Here is a 17413-nt window from a genome sequence, read left to right as displayed (position 1 = left end):
CCCCCCCCCCCCCCCCACCCCGCTTATTAACAAAATCTCTTTAATACATAAGAATAACTGCAGAAATAGCGGGCGTCAAGCACCCCCCCCCCCCCCAGCTATTATAAAAAACTTTTTTTATACTTCATTTACCCACTTATTACCAACATTTCTTTTCTATGTAAAAATTGATTACAGCACAAATAGCGGCCGTCAACACCACCCCCACAGTTATTAAAAAAAAACTTTTTTTATACTTAATGTGCAGGGAAAATATCGGCCGTCAACACCAAACCACCCCCCGCTTGCAAATTGTCCTGCGACTTGGGACTGGAAAGTTGCAGGATAAGTCGGACCCAATGATTTCCAATGAGAACTGTCCCTGCATTACTTTTGTCCCACTTTGATGTGACTTGAGGTCCATAGACCTCCAGAATACATAGGCATTGTCGCTGCAAAATCGCAGCAAAAAATTGTGGCAGAATCTTGCGACTTTCAGGCTAACGCAGTCTGAAAGTTGCACAATTCTACCGTAATTTTGATGTGACTTAAAGCAATGCCTGTGTATTCTGGAGGTCTATGGACCTCAAGTTGCATCAAAGTGGGACCAAAGGAATGCAGGCACTACTTTGAAGTTGCTGTGACTTGAAGTCGCACAGATATGAACAGTGCTCATTGGAAATCATGGGGTACGACTTGTCATGCAACTTTGAAGTCCCAAGTCGCAGGACAAGTAATGCAGTATGTCCGCAGTCTCTGGTAATCTTGTGCAGTATGTCTGCAGTCTCTGGTCATTTCGTGCAGTATGGTAATCTCTGATAATCTTGTGCAGTCTCTGGTAATCTCGTGCAGTATGTCCGCAGTATCTGGCATTCTTGTGCAGTATGTCGACAGTCTCTGGTAATCTTGTGCAGTATGTCCGCAGTCTCTGGTAATCTTGTGCAGTATGTCCACAGTCTCTGGTAATCTTGTGCAGTATGTCCACAGTCTCTGGTAATCTTGTGCAGTATGTCTGCAGTCTCTGGTAATCTTGTGCAGTATGTCCGCAGTCTCTGGTAATCTTGTGCAGTATGTCCGCAGTCTCTGGTAATCTCGTGCAGTATGGTAATCTCTGATAATCTTGTGCAGTCTCTGGTAATCTCGTGCAGTATGTCCGCAGTCTCTGGTAATCTTGTGCAGTATGTCCACAGTCTCTGGTAATCTTGTGCAGTATGTCCGCAGTCTCTGGTAATCTTGTGCAGTATGTCCGCAGTCTCTGGTAATCTTGTGCAGTATGTCCGCAGTCTCTGGTAATCTCCTGCCCATTTCGAGTCCTTCATTACTAACAGTGTAATTTTTTACTTTGTTTGCACCGATCTGTAAGGCTGCGCTATATACCATGATTTGTGATGTTGGGGCTGTATACTCTGTGCTGTGATGCTGAGCTGTATACTCCTGACACTATGAGTGGAAGCAAGTGGAATACAGGGGACGGAGTGGGTGGATTATATAAGGGGTGTGGCTTATGTGAAGTGGGAGGGGCCAAATGTGGAAGGGCGGGGTCTTGCGCCCCCCCATCCTAAAACTTCACCAGCCGCCACTGTGCCTGACGAAGGGGTCCTGCGTAGCTTCTAAAAGTTGCACCATTCTATCTTCTGAAGTGATCTTTCTTGAATAAAAAAACATTTGGACGAAATTGATGAATTCGGTGTGCTGGAGATTGTCCACTTATCTCAATGTAAAGCTGACACATGCATGTCACTTTCGCATTCTGAGCGCTTAGCTGTAGCCTTGCAGTCTCTGGTTAAGAGCTCCGTGAATGCACAACATCTAAAACAAATAGTATGGTTCCTTAGAAACGTGAAGAAATGCCCTTCAAAGGGCCTTCCCTTGAATGCAGGATATTTCCTGAGAGGATGTGGTTTGTTGTGAAAGTAGAAGTAGAAGTTTGGGTACTTCCAATGGATTTAACTCTCTGTCCCTGATTTGGAGCAATGTCCCTCTGTCCCTCACTCCTCATTTGTCCCTCATTTTGGTCTGATCTATACAGATGTATATAAAATGCACTTTCAAAAAGTGTTTCCCAGCGCTAAACCTTTCATTCGATTTCTAAATTGCTGCATTTGTAAATTCCAAAAGCCAATATAAAGGAATAGTAGTGGTAAAAAAAGCACTTGTGGGTTTTTGTACAATTCCCCTTTAAGGGGGCGTGACAAGGGGTGTGTCCTATGCCTGTTTAGCGCCTGGTCACTTTCTAGTACCGGTGCTATGTTAAATTTAGAGGGGGTCGGAGAGATTTGTTTAAATTTGGGTCTCTGTCTCAGCTTTGGCTGTGCTGCAGTCCATTCTGTTGTTTCTGGGGTGCTGATCCCACCCCAGGTCAGCAGGTGGCAGCAGTGGAGTCAAGGATTGGGTACTCTTGCCCAGCAGCCTATCAGGAGGGTTTGGCCATGCTGTGCATGCTGGGAGAGGGTATTTATGAGGCAGACGCCATTTTCCTGGGTCTCTCTTTGTGTGGCGCCCACCTTTAGGGTAGCAACTTTACGCCACCCCGGCGAATAGCCTTCCGGGCCGGGTTGCGCGTGCAACGCAAGGATCCTGGCTTCGGGACCACGTTGGCCTGGAGCAATTGATCTGCCGCTTGGGGACTCAGTAATCGACTGGGTCCCACTTAAGAAGGTCCTGGGTCGTCCGTCCAGTTGGAGGAGGCCTTACGGTGGGAAAGTCTGCCTGAGGAGTACCAAGAGAGGCTGGTGTTCCGATAGGGGCCTGACTATCCATTGGGGACCAGGGGAACCGGACGCTGAAAGGCTGGATGTTGGCCGCCCGTCAGTCGGTACCCTAATTTAAAACTACCTGAAGGAGATCCAGGTGGCAAGTCTGTTAAGGAGGATTATCTCCGCTGTTCATTTACCAAGAGGGTCTGTGGCAGAGACTTTTCTTCCTAAGGTTCGAGTGACATCTGGCTGCCAGGCCGGTGAGAGAGGCCAGTCCAGGTGCGCTAATCCCACTCCGGCTGAAGAGGTGAAATAGACGTTACATGTGGGAGCAGGACTGTTTTCCCTAATTCTGACATCTGGATCTGCTGTCTTCATTTCTTCTTCTTCTACCTCTACTCTTCACCAAGTTTTATTGTTTTTACCCAGCTGGGTAATAAAGAGCACAGAAAAAGACACCTGTCGTGGACATTCCGTACTACAACTTTCACCAATCACCCCTAGACATTAGAGAAACACGAGGTAACATGCCGCCCAAAACAAACCAGCAGCGTCTTCGGGGGTAGTGCTACACTACTCTCGGCTACCCACACTAGACCACAGGGAAGCCACCAGGACCACTAGGGAAGGGGGAAACATGTGGATGGCCAGGTACATACCCCATGGCCATCCACATGTAAAAAAATAGGCACAATAGATGGTAAACAGTGCCCACAAATGGGCACTGACTGGCAACATGGGCACCGATTGGCAAAATAGTAAATAAACAAGTGCCACCCCTCGGTGTCCATCAGTGCCACCCCTCAGTGTCCATCAGTGCCACCCCTCAGTGCCCATCCATGCCCAGTGCCCACCTATCAGTGCCCATCTGTGCCACCCATATGTACCCATCAGTGCCACCCATAAGTACCCATCAGTGCCACCCATAAGAACCCATCAGTGCCACCCAAAAGTGCCCATCAGTGCCGCCTATGAGTGCCCATCAGTGCCGCCTATGAGTGCCCATCAGTGCTGCATACCAGCGCCGCTTATCAGTGTCCATCAGTGCCACCTATCAGTGCCACCTCATCGGTGCCCGTAATTGAAAAAGAAAACGTACTTATTTACAAAAAAAAATACAGAAAAAAATAAAAAACGTAATTTTTTAAAATGTCGGTCTTTTTTTAGTTGCACAAAAAAATAAAATCGCAGAGGTGATCAAATACCACCAAAAGAAAGCTCTATTTGTGGGTCCAAAATGATAAAAAAAATGTTTGGGTACAGTGTAGCACGACCGCGCAATTGTCTTTCAAAGTGCGACAGCGCAGAAAGCTGAAAATTGGCCAGGGCAGGAAGGTGCGTAAGTGCCCGGTATGGAAGTGGTTATAGTTTGCTACAGAACATTTATACAAGCCTGTGAAATACGGGGAGAATATAGCCTGGTCAGATGAGACCGAAATGTAACTCTTCGGATGCCATAATACACACCATGTTTGGAGGTCACATGGCACATCACCCCAAAAACACCCCCCCATACCAACAGTGAGGATTGGAGGTGGGAACATCACGGTGTGGGCGGGGCTGATTTTCAGCATAAGATTCTGCCAAACTTCATATCATTGAAGGAAGGATGAATGGGAAAATGGACCAAGACGTTCTTGATAAAAATCTGCCGCCATCTACCAGGATGATGAAGATGAAACGAGAGAGGACATCTCAGCAAGACAGTGGCCCGGATTCAGATACATTTTAGTATCTATCGGCGGGCGTAACGTATCTCAGATACGTTATGCCGCCGTAACTTAGGGCGCACGTTCCGTATTCAGAAAGAACTTGCGCCCTAAGTTAAGGCGGCGTAACGTATGTTGGCCGGCGTAAGCCCGCCTAATTCAAATGGGGATGTTGTGGGCGTGTTTTATTTAAATTACAGGTGACCCCGCGTATTTTATGTTTTTTGTGAACGGCGCATGCGCCGTTCGTGAAAGAATCCCAGTGCGCATGCTCGAAACGACACCGCAAATCGTCATTGTTTTAGACGTGAACGTAACTTACATACAGCCCTATTCGCGAACGACTTACGCAAACTACGTAAAATTTTCAAAACTCCACGCGGGAACGTATCCCAGTGTGCATGCTCCAAATTAACCCGCAAAAAGCCAATGCTTTCGATGTGAACGTAAATTACACCCAGCCCTATTCGCGAACGACTTACGCAAACGACATAATCGATGGAAAATTTGACGCTGGCCCGACGTCTATACTTAACATAGGATACCCCTCATATAGCAGGGGTAACTTTACGCCGGAAAAAGCCTTACATAAACAACGTAAAAAAATGCGCCGGGCAGACGTACGTTTCTGAATCGGCGTATCTACCTAATTTGCATATTCCTCGCGTAAATCTACGGAAGCGCCACCTAGCGGCCAGCGTAAATATGCAACTAAGATACAACGGCGTAAGACACTTACGCCGCTCGGATCTTAGGGAAATCTATGCGTAACTGATTCTAAGAATCAGGCGCATAGATACGACCCCGCACACTCAGAGTTACGACGACGTATCCGGAGATACGCTGTCGTAACTCGTATCTGAATCCTGGCCAATGATCCCAAACACAAAGTTAAGGAAAATCTCCATTAGTTTCAAATAAAGAAAATAAAGCTGCCAGAATGGCCCAGCCAATCACCTGACTTGAATCCAATAGAAAAAATATGGAAATAACTAAAGATCGGAGTTCATAGAAGAGGCCAATGGAACCTTCAAGATTTGAAGACTGTTTGTGTGGCAGAAATGGGCCAAAATCACAGCTGAGCAACGCATGCGATTCGCTTCTCCATACAGGAGGCGTCTTGAAGCCGTCATTACCGACAAAGGATTTTGTGCCAAGTATTAAATACATTTCAGTTGGCGGGTTCAATACTTTTTCCCTGTGTCATTCCATTTTATTACACAGAACTTCATTTCTGAACTTATTCGTTTTGGTGTCTTTGTATGTAAGGATTGCAAGGGTTGTTACCAACATGTGGGGGAAATTTCATATCAATAGCAGTGGTAGCTGGTGCTCAAATATTTTTTGGGGGGGCGCAAACAAACGGGAAAAAAAACCCATTAAGGCCCCTTTCACACTGGGGCGTTATTCAAGCGTTATTGGAGCGAAGCCTCATCTGCAATCCCAATGTGCTGGTAAAGCACCGCTAAGACCTTAACTTTTTAGGGCGTTTTTGCAGTGCCTCAGTGTGAAAGGGTAAGGCGTTTTTACAGCGCTTTCAATTCATTTCAATGGAGAGGGGCGTTTTTGGAGCGTTTTTTTTCAGCGCCCAAAAACTGCTCCAAAGATGCTGCTTGCAGAACTCAGTGTGAAAGGGTCCATTGAGATGCATGGAGAGTGTTTTATGAGCATTTTAATAGCGCTATTTTTAACGCTAAAATGCTGTAAAAACGCTTCAGTGTGAAAGGGGTCTAAACGCAGCCACTGTGCCCATCAAATGCAGCCACTGTATCCATAAATTGCCGCCACTGTGCCATCAAACACAGCTACTGTACCCCCATCAATTGCTGCCACTGTGCCATCAAATGTAGCCACTGTGCCCATCAAACACAGCTACTGTATCCATCAATTGCTGACACTGTGCCCCATCAATTGCTGCTACTGTGCCATCAAATGCAGCCACTGTGCCCATCAAATGCAGCCACTGTATCCATAAATTGCCACCACTGTACCATCAAACACAGCTACTGTACCCATCAATTGCCGCCACTGTGCCATCAAACGCAGCTACTGTACCCCTCAATTGCTGCCACTGTGCCCTCAAACGCAGCTACTGTACCCATCAAACACAGCCACTGTATCCATAAATTGCCGCCACTGTGCCATCAAACACACTACTGTATCCATAAATTTCTGACACTGTGCCCCATCAATTGCCACTACTGTGCCATTTAAATGCAGCCACTGTGCCCATCAAATGCAGCCACTGTATCCATAAATTGCCGCCACTGTACCATCAAACACAGCTACTTTACCCATCAATTGCCGCCACTGTGCCATCAAACGCAGCTACTGTACCCCTCAATTACTGCCACTGTGCCATCAAACGCAGCTACTGTACCCTTCAATTGCTGCCACTGTGCCATCAAACGCAGCCACTGTATCCATAAATTGCCGCCACTGTGCCATCAAACACACTACTGTATCCATAAATTTCTAACACTGTGCCCATCAATTGCTGACATTGTGCCCAATCAATTGCCGCTACTGTGCCCATCAATTGCTGCCAGTGTGCCCATCAATTGCCGACACTGTGCCCATCAACTGCCGACACCGTGCTCATCAACTGCTATCAGTGTGCATCCTTCCTGTCCTTTACTATGATTGGACACCTGATAGGCTGCGTCCAATCACAGCGCCTGTCATTTCAGGCAATCAGGTGACAGGTAACAGACTCGAGCACCTGATTGGCTGAGAGGCAGTTCAGTGTTAGGAAAGCGATTCTTTCTCTTTCCTAACACAACGCTGAGTGAACAGCGAATGCCCAGCATGGTGTCCGCTGTACACCTTTTTGGATGCCTATTGGAGCCTACGGCTCTAATTAGGTGCTTCCAAAAAATTCCCGTCGTTGTAATTCAGGCTCCCGACAAGGGGCCGGGCACCTGAATAGGGGGTAGCAGCGGCAACCATAGATGCAATGCATGAATCTATCTATGGTGATAGAGCGGTGGCAGGAGAGAGGGGGGGCGGCGCCCATGTGCCCGCTGTATATCCATCATACAGATAAATCACTGATCACTTCAAATAAAAATTACCTTCAGGCATTGCTGTTAGCTCTTTAATTTTAATGTAATCAGATCCATTATGAATTTGTATCTCTACATGCAATCCGCGGTGAATTTCAAATTCCATGTGTTTTGGAATAATATTCTCAAAGATGCAAGCAGAAACCTGGAAAAGGTGCAAAACGCATTACTCACAATATAGATTCAATTCAATAAAAAATAAATAAAATTACAGTGTATCAGGAAAAAAAAGGTAAAAAAGTGAAGCCTCCCAGTCCTTAGATGTGGTCTCTGCATTGCTTTTTTTTTTTTCAGGCTTTTTTTTAACCACTTAAGACCCGGACCAAAATGCAGGTAAAGGACCTGGCCAGTGTTTGCGATTCGGCACTGCGTCACTTTAACTGACAATTGCGCGGTCGTACGACGTGGCTCCCAAACAATATTGGCGTCCTTTTTTCCCCACAAATAGAGCTTTATTTTGGTGGTATTTGATCAGCTCTGCGTTTTTTATTTTTTGCGCTATAAACAAAAATAGAGCGACAATTTTGAAAAAAATTCAATATTTTTTACTTTTTCCTATAATAAATATCCCCCAAAAATATATAAAAAAAATTTTTTTTCATCAGTTTAGGCCGATACGTATTCTTCTACCTATTTTTGGTTTAAAAAAAAAAATCGCAATAAGCGTTTATCGATTGGTTTGCGCAAAAGTTATAGCATCTACAAAATAGGGGATAGTTTTATGGCATTTTTATATATTTTTTTTTACTAGTAATGGCGGCGATCAGCGTTTTTTTTTTTTATCGTGACTGCGACATTATGGCGGACACATCGGACACTTTGGACACATTTTTGGGACCATTGTCATTTTCACAGCGATCAGTGCTATAAAAATGCACTGGTTACTGTGAAAATGACACTGGCAGTGAAGGGGTTAACCACTAGGTGACGCTGTAGGAGTTAAGTGTTCCCTGCATAGTGTTTCTTACTGTAGGGGATGGGCTCTGTGTCACATGACACTGATCTCCGCTCCGAGGACACAGAGCCGAGATCAGTGTCATTGTCACTAGTCAGAGCGGGGAGATGCTTGTATACGTGAGACGATCGTGGGGATCCCCGCCGCGATCGAGATCCGCGGGACCCACGGTCCGACTAGGGTGACCACGTGTCCCGGATTGCCCGGGACAGTCCCGCATTTTGCAGTTCTGTCCCGGGCACATTCATTCCAGGACGATACAGTGTCCCGGAATTAAACTGACACAGCCACCCCCCCCCCCCCCGGGCCAATCTGATGCCCCCAAAAAAGGCCGCCACATCACCGCTTTACTCACTGACAGTACTTGTCCTGGCCAGGAATGCCTGGAGGAGCACAGTCCCCGCCCCCGGCTTGTGGTTGGAGAAATCATAAATCCCACCTCTTGTGTCCAATCACTGTGCTGTGATTCGTTACACCACAAGCTGATTTTTGGGAAGGGGGGGTGTCCCTAAACGGTAGTTTGGAAATGTGGTCACCCTACTCTACGCTTTATACCTCCGTGAGACGATTGCGGGGATCCCCGCGGCGATCGAGTCCGCAGGACCCACGGTCCGACTCCACGGGGAAGGCTGTAGGGAGTCGCGAGCGCGCCACGCACCACGCGGCAGGCATTTAAAGGGCCACGTACAGGTACGTGATTATGCCTGTCCGTGCCATTCTGACGACGTATATATACAGTGGGCGGTCCTTAAGCGGTTAAGCATATTAAATTCACTGCTCCCGAAAAAACGGGCGTTTTCAAAACTTTTTTTTGCATTGATACATGTCCCCCGGGGCAGGACCCGGGTCCCCAAACACTTTTTAGGACAACAACTGGCAAAGTAGCCTTTAAAATGATCATTTTTGATTTTTCACGTTCGTGTCCCATAGACTTTAACGGATGTTTGAACACATTTTTTGCCTGTTCGCAAGTTCTGGTGCGCACCGAACGGGGGCGCGGGGGGGGGCGGGGTGTTCGGCTCCTCCCTATCCATGAGTAAAACAAATAAACTTGAATATTCCTGTTGTCATGCTTACATTGAACACGTCACCAGATTTATGCTGCAACGTAATATGGTATTCATAGTTCTTCATAGATTGGGTTATGTTGCAGTCCCATGTGATCTGGATGAGTCCCGGGTATAAATGGATCTTCATATTTGTAGGCAGAAAGGAAATCTCTTTCTCTAAAAGAAAATAAAAAAAATATTTTTTTAACCACTTCCATACCAAGTCTTGTCTGGCATTCCTCTCCTATAAGTAAAAATCTGTATCAGAACCCCCAAACATTATATATATATATATACATATGTGTTTTTAGCAGAGACCCTAGCAAATAAAATAGCGATTGTTGCCATTTGTTATGCCACGCGGTATTTGCGCAGCAATATTTTAAAAAAAAAATTGTTTTTGGAGAAACACTTTAATTTAAAGAAAATAAACAGACAAAATTTGCCCCAATTGTTTTGTATAATGTGAAAGATGATGTCAAGTAAATAGATACCCAACATGTCACATTTTAACCACTTTTGACACATTTTTGGGACCATTCACATTTATACAGCGATCAGTGCTATACAAATGCACTGATACTGTATAAATGAGACTGGCAGGGAAGGGGTTAACACTGGGGGAGCGATCAAGGGGTTAAATGTGTTCTCTAGGGAGTGATTCTAACTGTAGGGGGGGGGACTGACTGGGGGAGGATGACCGATCTGTGTCCCTCTGTACAAGGGACACACCATCGGTCTCCTCTCCCTCAGGCCCTGTACACACGATCAGTCCGAACTGATGAAAACGTACTGAGGTTCAGTTTCATCGGTTCACCGATGAAGCAAACTGATGGTCTGATGTGCGTACACACCATCAGTTCAAAAACCGATCGTGTCAGAACGCGGTGACGTAAAACACACGACGTGCTGAAAAAAATGAAGTTCAATGCTTCCAAGCATGCGTCGACTTGATTCTTCTGAGCATGCGTGGATTTTGAACCGATGCTTTTGTGTTCTAACCATCGGTTTTGACCGATGGTCAGGCGCCCATCAGTCCGATTTTAAAGCAAGTTTTAAAACTTTGGTCTGAAGTTCCGATGGGGCATACACACGGTAGGTTTGGACTGATGAAACTGAACTTAAGTCCGTTTTCATCAGTTTGGACTGATCGTGTGTACAAGGCCTGACAGGATGTGGATCCACGGTCCCGCTCAGTTACTGGGTAATCGCGGGTGCCCGGCGGACATCGTGGCCACCGGGCACATGCATCGGGTCCCCAGTGATGCAGTGGGCGCGTCCGCGCCCCCTAGTGGCTCGGGAAGGCGAAGACATCCTATGACGTCTGCCAAAAACGAGAGCATCATCGGCGGTAGGCTAGTGGTTAAAGGTGCCCCATGATTGGTGTCAATGGGAGGAATAGTGCCCTATCATTGGTGTCAGTGGGAGAAATGGTGGTCCATCATTGGTATCGGTGGTAGGAATGGTGGCCCATCATTGGTGTCAGTGGGAGGAATGGTGGCCCATCATTGGTGTCTGTGGGAGGAATGGTGGCCCATCATTGGTGTCAGTAGGAGAAACGGTGGCCCATCATTGGCGTCAGTGGGAGGAATGGTGGCCCATCATTGGTGTCTGTGGGAGGAATGGTGGCCCATCATTGGTGTCAGTGGGAGGAATGGTGGCCCATCATTGGTGTCAGTGGGAGAAATTGTGGCCCATCATTGGCGTCAGTGGGAGGAATGGTGACCAATCATTGGTGTCAGTGGGAGGAATGGTGGCCCATCATTGGTGTCAGCGGGAGGAATCGTGGCCCATCATTGGTGTCAGTGGGAGGAATGGTGGCCCATCTTTGGTGTCAGTGGGAGGAATGGTGGCCCATCATTGGTGTCAGTGGGAGGAATGGTGGCCCATCTTTGGTGTCTGTGGGAGGAATAGTACCCCAAGGGCAGCATAGAGGTAAGAAAAGGGCCACATTCGGCCCACAGACCACTGAGTTAAAGCAACAGTTTCGTTGCCATTTATTTTGGGCTCCAGGCACCCGCACTGTTTATTGTGAAGGCCTCAAGGCAAATATCTTTGACCCTGGCAACACATGATGGCTGACATATGATTGGTTTAAAGCTCTAAGTCAAACATACACTACTGGAAACAGTGCAACCATTCATTTCCGATCATTTCCGTGGCTCTCTGGCGCCCCCCACCTCTGGCCACATGCGGTATTGCAGGCCATTGAAGTCAATGTGGAACGAATTGTTTTCGTTTTCCATTGACTTCTATGGGGAAACTCGCTTTGATATGCGAGTGCTTTGGATTACGAGCATTCTCCTGGAACGGATTATACTCGCAATCCGAGGTTCCACTGTATTGGAAATAATTAAATACACATTCATTAAAAAAAAATGTAAACGTAAGTCAGCGATTCTGATAGTGTTCAGGGCCAGCAGAGAAGGCCTTGCTGGCCCTGAGGTCCCACCCCTGAGGGCCTACCCCTGAGGTCCCACCCCTGAGGGCCTACCCCTGATATTCTGTATAGAATTATATATCATCAGTTTAAAAACGTAGAAAGTTAAGATCATTCATTTAGTGAAAACTTACCAGAGAGAGTCAGTTCGAGTAAAAACCACGAAGAGATGAGAATGAGCAGATAGGTTGGTTGTTCCATTTTCATGCGATTCGGGTCTTTTATCTGTTTTGTGATAGAAAGATAATGCATGTAAAAATTATATATAAAACTTTGCACACAGTGCCTTGAAAAAGTATTCATACCCCTTGCATTTTTTTCCCCACATTTTCTCATGTTACAACCAAAAACGTAAATGTATTTTATTGGGATTTTATGTGATGGACCAACACAAAGTGTCACATAATTGTGAAGTGGAAGGAAAATGATAAATGGGTTTCATTTTTTTTTTTTACAAATAAATCTGTGAAAAGTGTGGGGGGGGCATTTGTATGGCGCCCCCCGGAGTCAATACTTTGTAGAACCTCCTTTCTCTGTAATTACAGCTGCAAGTCTTTTTGGGGATGTCTCTACCAGCTTTGCACATCTAGAGAGGGACATTTCTCCCCATTCTTCTTCTTTGTAAAATATCTCAAGTTCTGTCAGATTGGATGGAGAGCGTCTGTGATCAGCAATTTTCAAGTCTTGCCACAGATTCTCAATGTGATTTAGGTCTGGACTGTGACTGGGCCATTCTAACACATGGATATGCTTTGATCTAAACCATTCCATTGTAGCTCTGGCTGTATGTTTCGGGTCGTTGTCCTGCTGGAAGGTGAACCTCCCCCCAGTCTCAAGTCTTTTGCAGACTCTAACAGGTTTTCTTCTAAGATTGTCCTGTATCTTTCCATCAACTCTGACCAGCTTCCCTGTCCCTGCTAAAGAAAAGCATCCCCACAACATGATGCTGCCACCACCATGTTTCACAGTGGGGATGGTGTGTTCAGGGTGATAGTGTTAGTGTTAGTTTTCCGCCACACATAGGCTCGGATTAACAAAGCACTTACGCCGACGTATCTCGAGATACGCCGCGTAAGTCTATCTATGCGCCGTCGTATCTGTGCGCCGTGCCCAAAATCTGAGATACACCTAAAAATAGGCTTCCTACGACCGACGTAACTTGCCTACGCCGTCATATCTTGGGCGCATATTTACGCTGGGCGCATTTGCCGCTCCCATTGATTTTCTATGCACATATGCACATATGCAAATGAGGGAGATACGCAGATTCACTAACGTACTTGCGCCCGGCGCATAATATACGCGGTTTGCGTAGGTCGTATGTCCGGCGTAAAGTTATTCCACATATAGGAGGCGCAACTCATGCAAAGGTATGGACCAGGGAACACAGCCGTCGTATTTTACCTTGTTTACGTAGTACGTGAATAGGGCTGGGCGTAGGTTACGTTCACGTCGTAGGCAGTGATCCGTCGTATCTTAGGGAGTATTTCCGACGTGATTCTGAGCATGCGCACTGGGATGCATCCACGCCGTACGTTATTCGTATCTTTATGACGCTCAGTCCATCATTTACATGGCGTCACGCCTCATTAGCATGGCTCACGCCCACTTCCACCTACGCTGGCTTACGCCGAGGAAACCCAGCATATCTTTAACAGCGAGTGGGAGCGAGTGCTTTGTGAATCCAGTGCTTGCCTCTGTGCGCAGCGCCGGCGTAGTGTAAAAGAGATACGCTACGCCGGCATAAATATGCGCCGATGTATGTGAATCCGGGCCCTAGTATTTTGCTTTTAGGCCAAAAAAGTAAAATTTTGGTCTCATCTGACCAGAGCCCCTTCTTCCACATGATTGCTGTGTCCCCTCCCCCACATGGCTTCTCACAAACTGCAAACAGGACTTCTTATGTCTTTCTTTCTCCAATGTCTTTCTTCTTGTCACTCTTCCATTAAGGGCAGATTTGTGGAGAGACCACTAATAGTTGTCCTGTGGATAGATTCTCCCACCTGACCTGTGGATCTCTGCAGATCCTTCAGAGTTACCATGGACCTCTTGCCTGCTTCTCTGATAAATGCTCTCCTTGCCCGGCCCGGTCAGTTTAGATGGACGGCCATGTCTTGGTAGGTTTGCAGTTGTGCCATACTCTTTCCATTTTCGGATGATGGATTGAACAGAGCTCCGTGAGATGTTCAAAGCTTGGGAGATTTTTTTATAACCTAACCCTGCTTTATACTTCTCCGCAACTTTATCCCTCACCTGTCTGGTGTGTTTCTTGGCCTTCCTGATGCTGTTTGTTCACTAAGGTTCTCTAACAAACCTCTGAGGGCTTCATAGAACAGCTGTATTTATACTGAGATTAAATTAAAAACAGGTGGACTCAAATTTACTAATTAGGTGACTTCTGAAGGCAATTTGTTCCACTAGATTTAAGTTTGGGGTATCAGAGTAAAGGGGGCTGAATACAAATGTACCCCCCACACTTTTCACATATTTGTAAAAAAAACGTTGAAAACTATTTATCATTTTCCTTCAACTTCACAATTATGTGCCACTTTGTGTTGGTCTATCTGAAGTGGTTCATATAGAGAGGGGCCCACATCATTTTGGCCACATAGGTAGGTGAGATTGTCAGGTGTCCACTTTTGGCCATATACTGTATTTATGCACCTTAAAGCGGAGTTTCACCCAAAACTTTGGCTTTTTTGCCCATCCCCCTCCCCCCCCCCCCCCCCCCCCACTCTTGGGCCTTGTACACACGGTCGTTCCAAACCGATGATAATGGTCCGACGGACCGTTTTCATTGGTTCACGCTGAAGTGGCCTGATGGTCTGATGTGCGTACACACCATCGTTCCAAAAACCGATCGAGTCAGAACGCGGTGACGTCAAACACACGACATGCTGAATAAAACGAAGTTCAATGCTTCCAAGCATGCGTCGACTTGATTCTGAGCATGCGCGGGTTTTGAACCGATGCTTTTCTGTACTAACCATCGGTTTGGACCGATCGGGCAGCGGGCCATCGGTTCGGTTTTGAAGCATGTTTCAAAATTTTGGAGCGAAGGACAACGGACCGATGGGCTATACACACCGTCGGTTTGGACCGATGAAACTGAACCTCGGTCCATTCTCATCGGTTTTGTCCGACCGTGTGTACAGGGCCTTGGGCTACAATTGGCAACTTTCGGGGGGGAAGGGGAGCGAATACCTGTCTTTAACAGGTACCTTGACCCCACTTCCGGGAGACCGGGTTGTGGCGAATTACGCCGCCGGGCCAGTAGGAGAGCGCAGCGGTGCCCTCGCGCATGTGCAGTAGGGTTCCTGGCATGAAGCCGTAATGCTTCACTACAGGGTTTCCTTACCGGCAATGGCGACGGCAGCACCTGACAGCTGGAAGCACCAGATGCGTTTCCGACATCGCTGGATCCCAGGACAGGTAAGTATCCTAATGTTAAAAGTCAACAGCTGCAGTATGTGTAGCTGCTGGATTAAAATTTTTGCAAGGGTGGGCGGACCTCCGCTTTAATAATTTTAATTTATCATCTATAATGTAATAATAATAATAATAATAAAAATAATAATAATTTTGCACCTTAAAAATTATAAACCATAATAAAGCAATCACATGTAGTTGGGTGGACCCACAGAGGATGAATGTTTTGGCATCCCACGCATTGTGGAATCTTTAATTGGCATCTAAATGCAGGAAGTAATTTCGTTTGCATTTCTGGGGAACCTCGGGCTGGGCTGGTTTCAGCTTGCAGCTCCATTCAAATAAAAAAATAAAAAAAAATGATTTATATATTTATTTTACATATTATTTTATTTAAATATATATGAGAGAGAGAGAGAGAGAGAGAGAGAGAGAGAGAGAGAGAGAGAGAGAGATATCTCTATATAGATATATATATGTATATATATATATATATATACTGTATCTATCTATCTATCTATCTATCTATCTATCTATCTATCTATCTATATATAAAAATAATATACTTTATTTTATTTGGGTATTTGGGAGTGCAAAAAAAATGGTCCTGTATTAACCACTTAAAGACCGAGCCTCTTTTTGACACTTAAAATATATATAAATATTTATTTTTTTTGCTAGAAAATTACCCCCAAAAATGATATCTTTTTTTTCTAACACCCTAGAGAATAAAATGGCGGTCGTTGAAATACTTTCTGTCACGTTGTATTTGCGCAGCGGTCTTACAAGTGCACTTTGGAAAAAGATACACTTTTTTTAAATAAAAAAATAAGACAACAGTAAAGTTAGCCCTTTTTTTTTTTTTATATTGTGAAAGATAATGTTACGCCGAGTAAATTGATACCCAACATGTCACGCTTCAATGTTGCGCCCGCTTGTGGAATGGCAACAAACTTTTACCCTTAAAAATCTCCACAGGCGACGTTTAAAAAAATTCTACAGGTTGCATGTTTTGAGTTACAGAGGAGGTCTAGTGCTAGAATTATTGCTCTCGCTCTAACGATCGTGGCGATACCTCACATGTGTGGTTTGAACACCATTTTCATATGCGGGCGCGTCTTACGTATGTGTTCGCTTCTGCACGCGACCTCGTCGGGAAGGGGCGCTTTCATTTTTTTAAAAGGGAGTAGGAAAAATGCACTGGACCGCATCAAAAATGCACATGCAGAAAAGCAACGTATCTGGACCGCGTTTCTATGGTGTAAACCGATCCTCAAAGTAGGTTATATGGTTTTCAATGTAATGGTTCACACCAGTGCGTTCCAGTTCCAGAAAAAAATATAACATGCTGCATCTTTTTCTGCACTGTACTGGGAAACTGTACATACTCTTCATACTGTAAAATGCATCAAAAACGCACCAAAAATGCATTAGAACACACATGTCCTTATTTAGGGCTAGTTCACACTAGGGATGAGCTTCGAGTTCGAGTCGACTTGAACATTGCCTGTTCAGCGAACAACGAACAATTTAAAGGGGAGTTCCAGCCATTTGTATGTTTATTAAAAGTCAGCAGCAACAAAAAAGTGTAGCTGCTGGCTTTTAATAAACAGGCACTTACCTGCTCCAGCGCTCCAGCGACGCGCCGGCCGGGGCTCCGCTCCTCCCCCCCCCTCCCCGGCCGGCGTCTTCATCTTCAGTGTGGGCACCCGGCCGTGACAGCTTTCGGCTTCACGGCCGGGCACCCACTGCGCATGCGCGAGCGCGAGCGGCGCGGCACTGCGCATGCGCGAGCGGCGCGGCCCGGCGCCGCGCCGTGTAATTGGCCAGGAGATCGCCTAGGACCTGTGACGTGTCCTAGGCGATCGCCTACAGCAGCCACTTCCTGAAGGCGATTAAGCTTAGTCGCCTACAGGAAGGAGGAAGTGGGACAGGAAGTCCCACTCGTGCTGAAGCCCCCACTCCCCCCCCAAAAAAATTACATGCCAAATGTGGCATGTAAGGGGGAGAGGAGTGGGTTAAGAGGAAGTTCCAAATTTGGGTGGAACTCCTCTTTAAGGGTGTTAGCAGTAAAATTCGAAAAGCCGCGGA

The 17413-nt window shown here is 46.1% G+C and overlaps 1 protein-coding gene across 1 annotated transcript in view; it reads right to left on the bottom strand.

Moving 5' to 3' along the window:
* Positions 1-17413, bottom strand: part of LOC120928037 (granulocyte-macrophage colony-stimulating factor receptor subunit alpha-like) — a 72961-nt gene that overhangs the window by 50878 nt on the left and 4670 nt on the right. The window contains exons 2-4 of the mRNA XM_040339108.1: positions 12028-12118; positions 9482-9630; positions 7459-7594 (exon numbers count right to left, since the gene is read on the bottom strand). Coding sequence (XP_040195042.1) covers positions 7459-7594; positions 9482-9630; positions 12028-12100 — 358 coding nt within the window. The 5' untranslated portion in view covers positions 12101-12118. The remainder of the gene's footprint in view (positions 1-7458; positions 7595-9481; positions 9631-12027; positions 12119-17413) is intronic.

The sequence above is a fragment of the Rana temporaria genome, chromosome 2 (assembly GCF_905171775.1).
Source record: "Rana temporaria chromosome 2, aRanTem1.1, whole genome shotgun sequence".
Lineage (NCBI taxonomy): Eukaryota > Metazoa > Chordata > Amphibia > Anura > Ranidae > Rana > Rana temporaria.
This window is presented reverse-complemented; position numbering and strand designations above follow the sequence as displayed.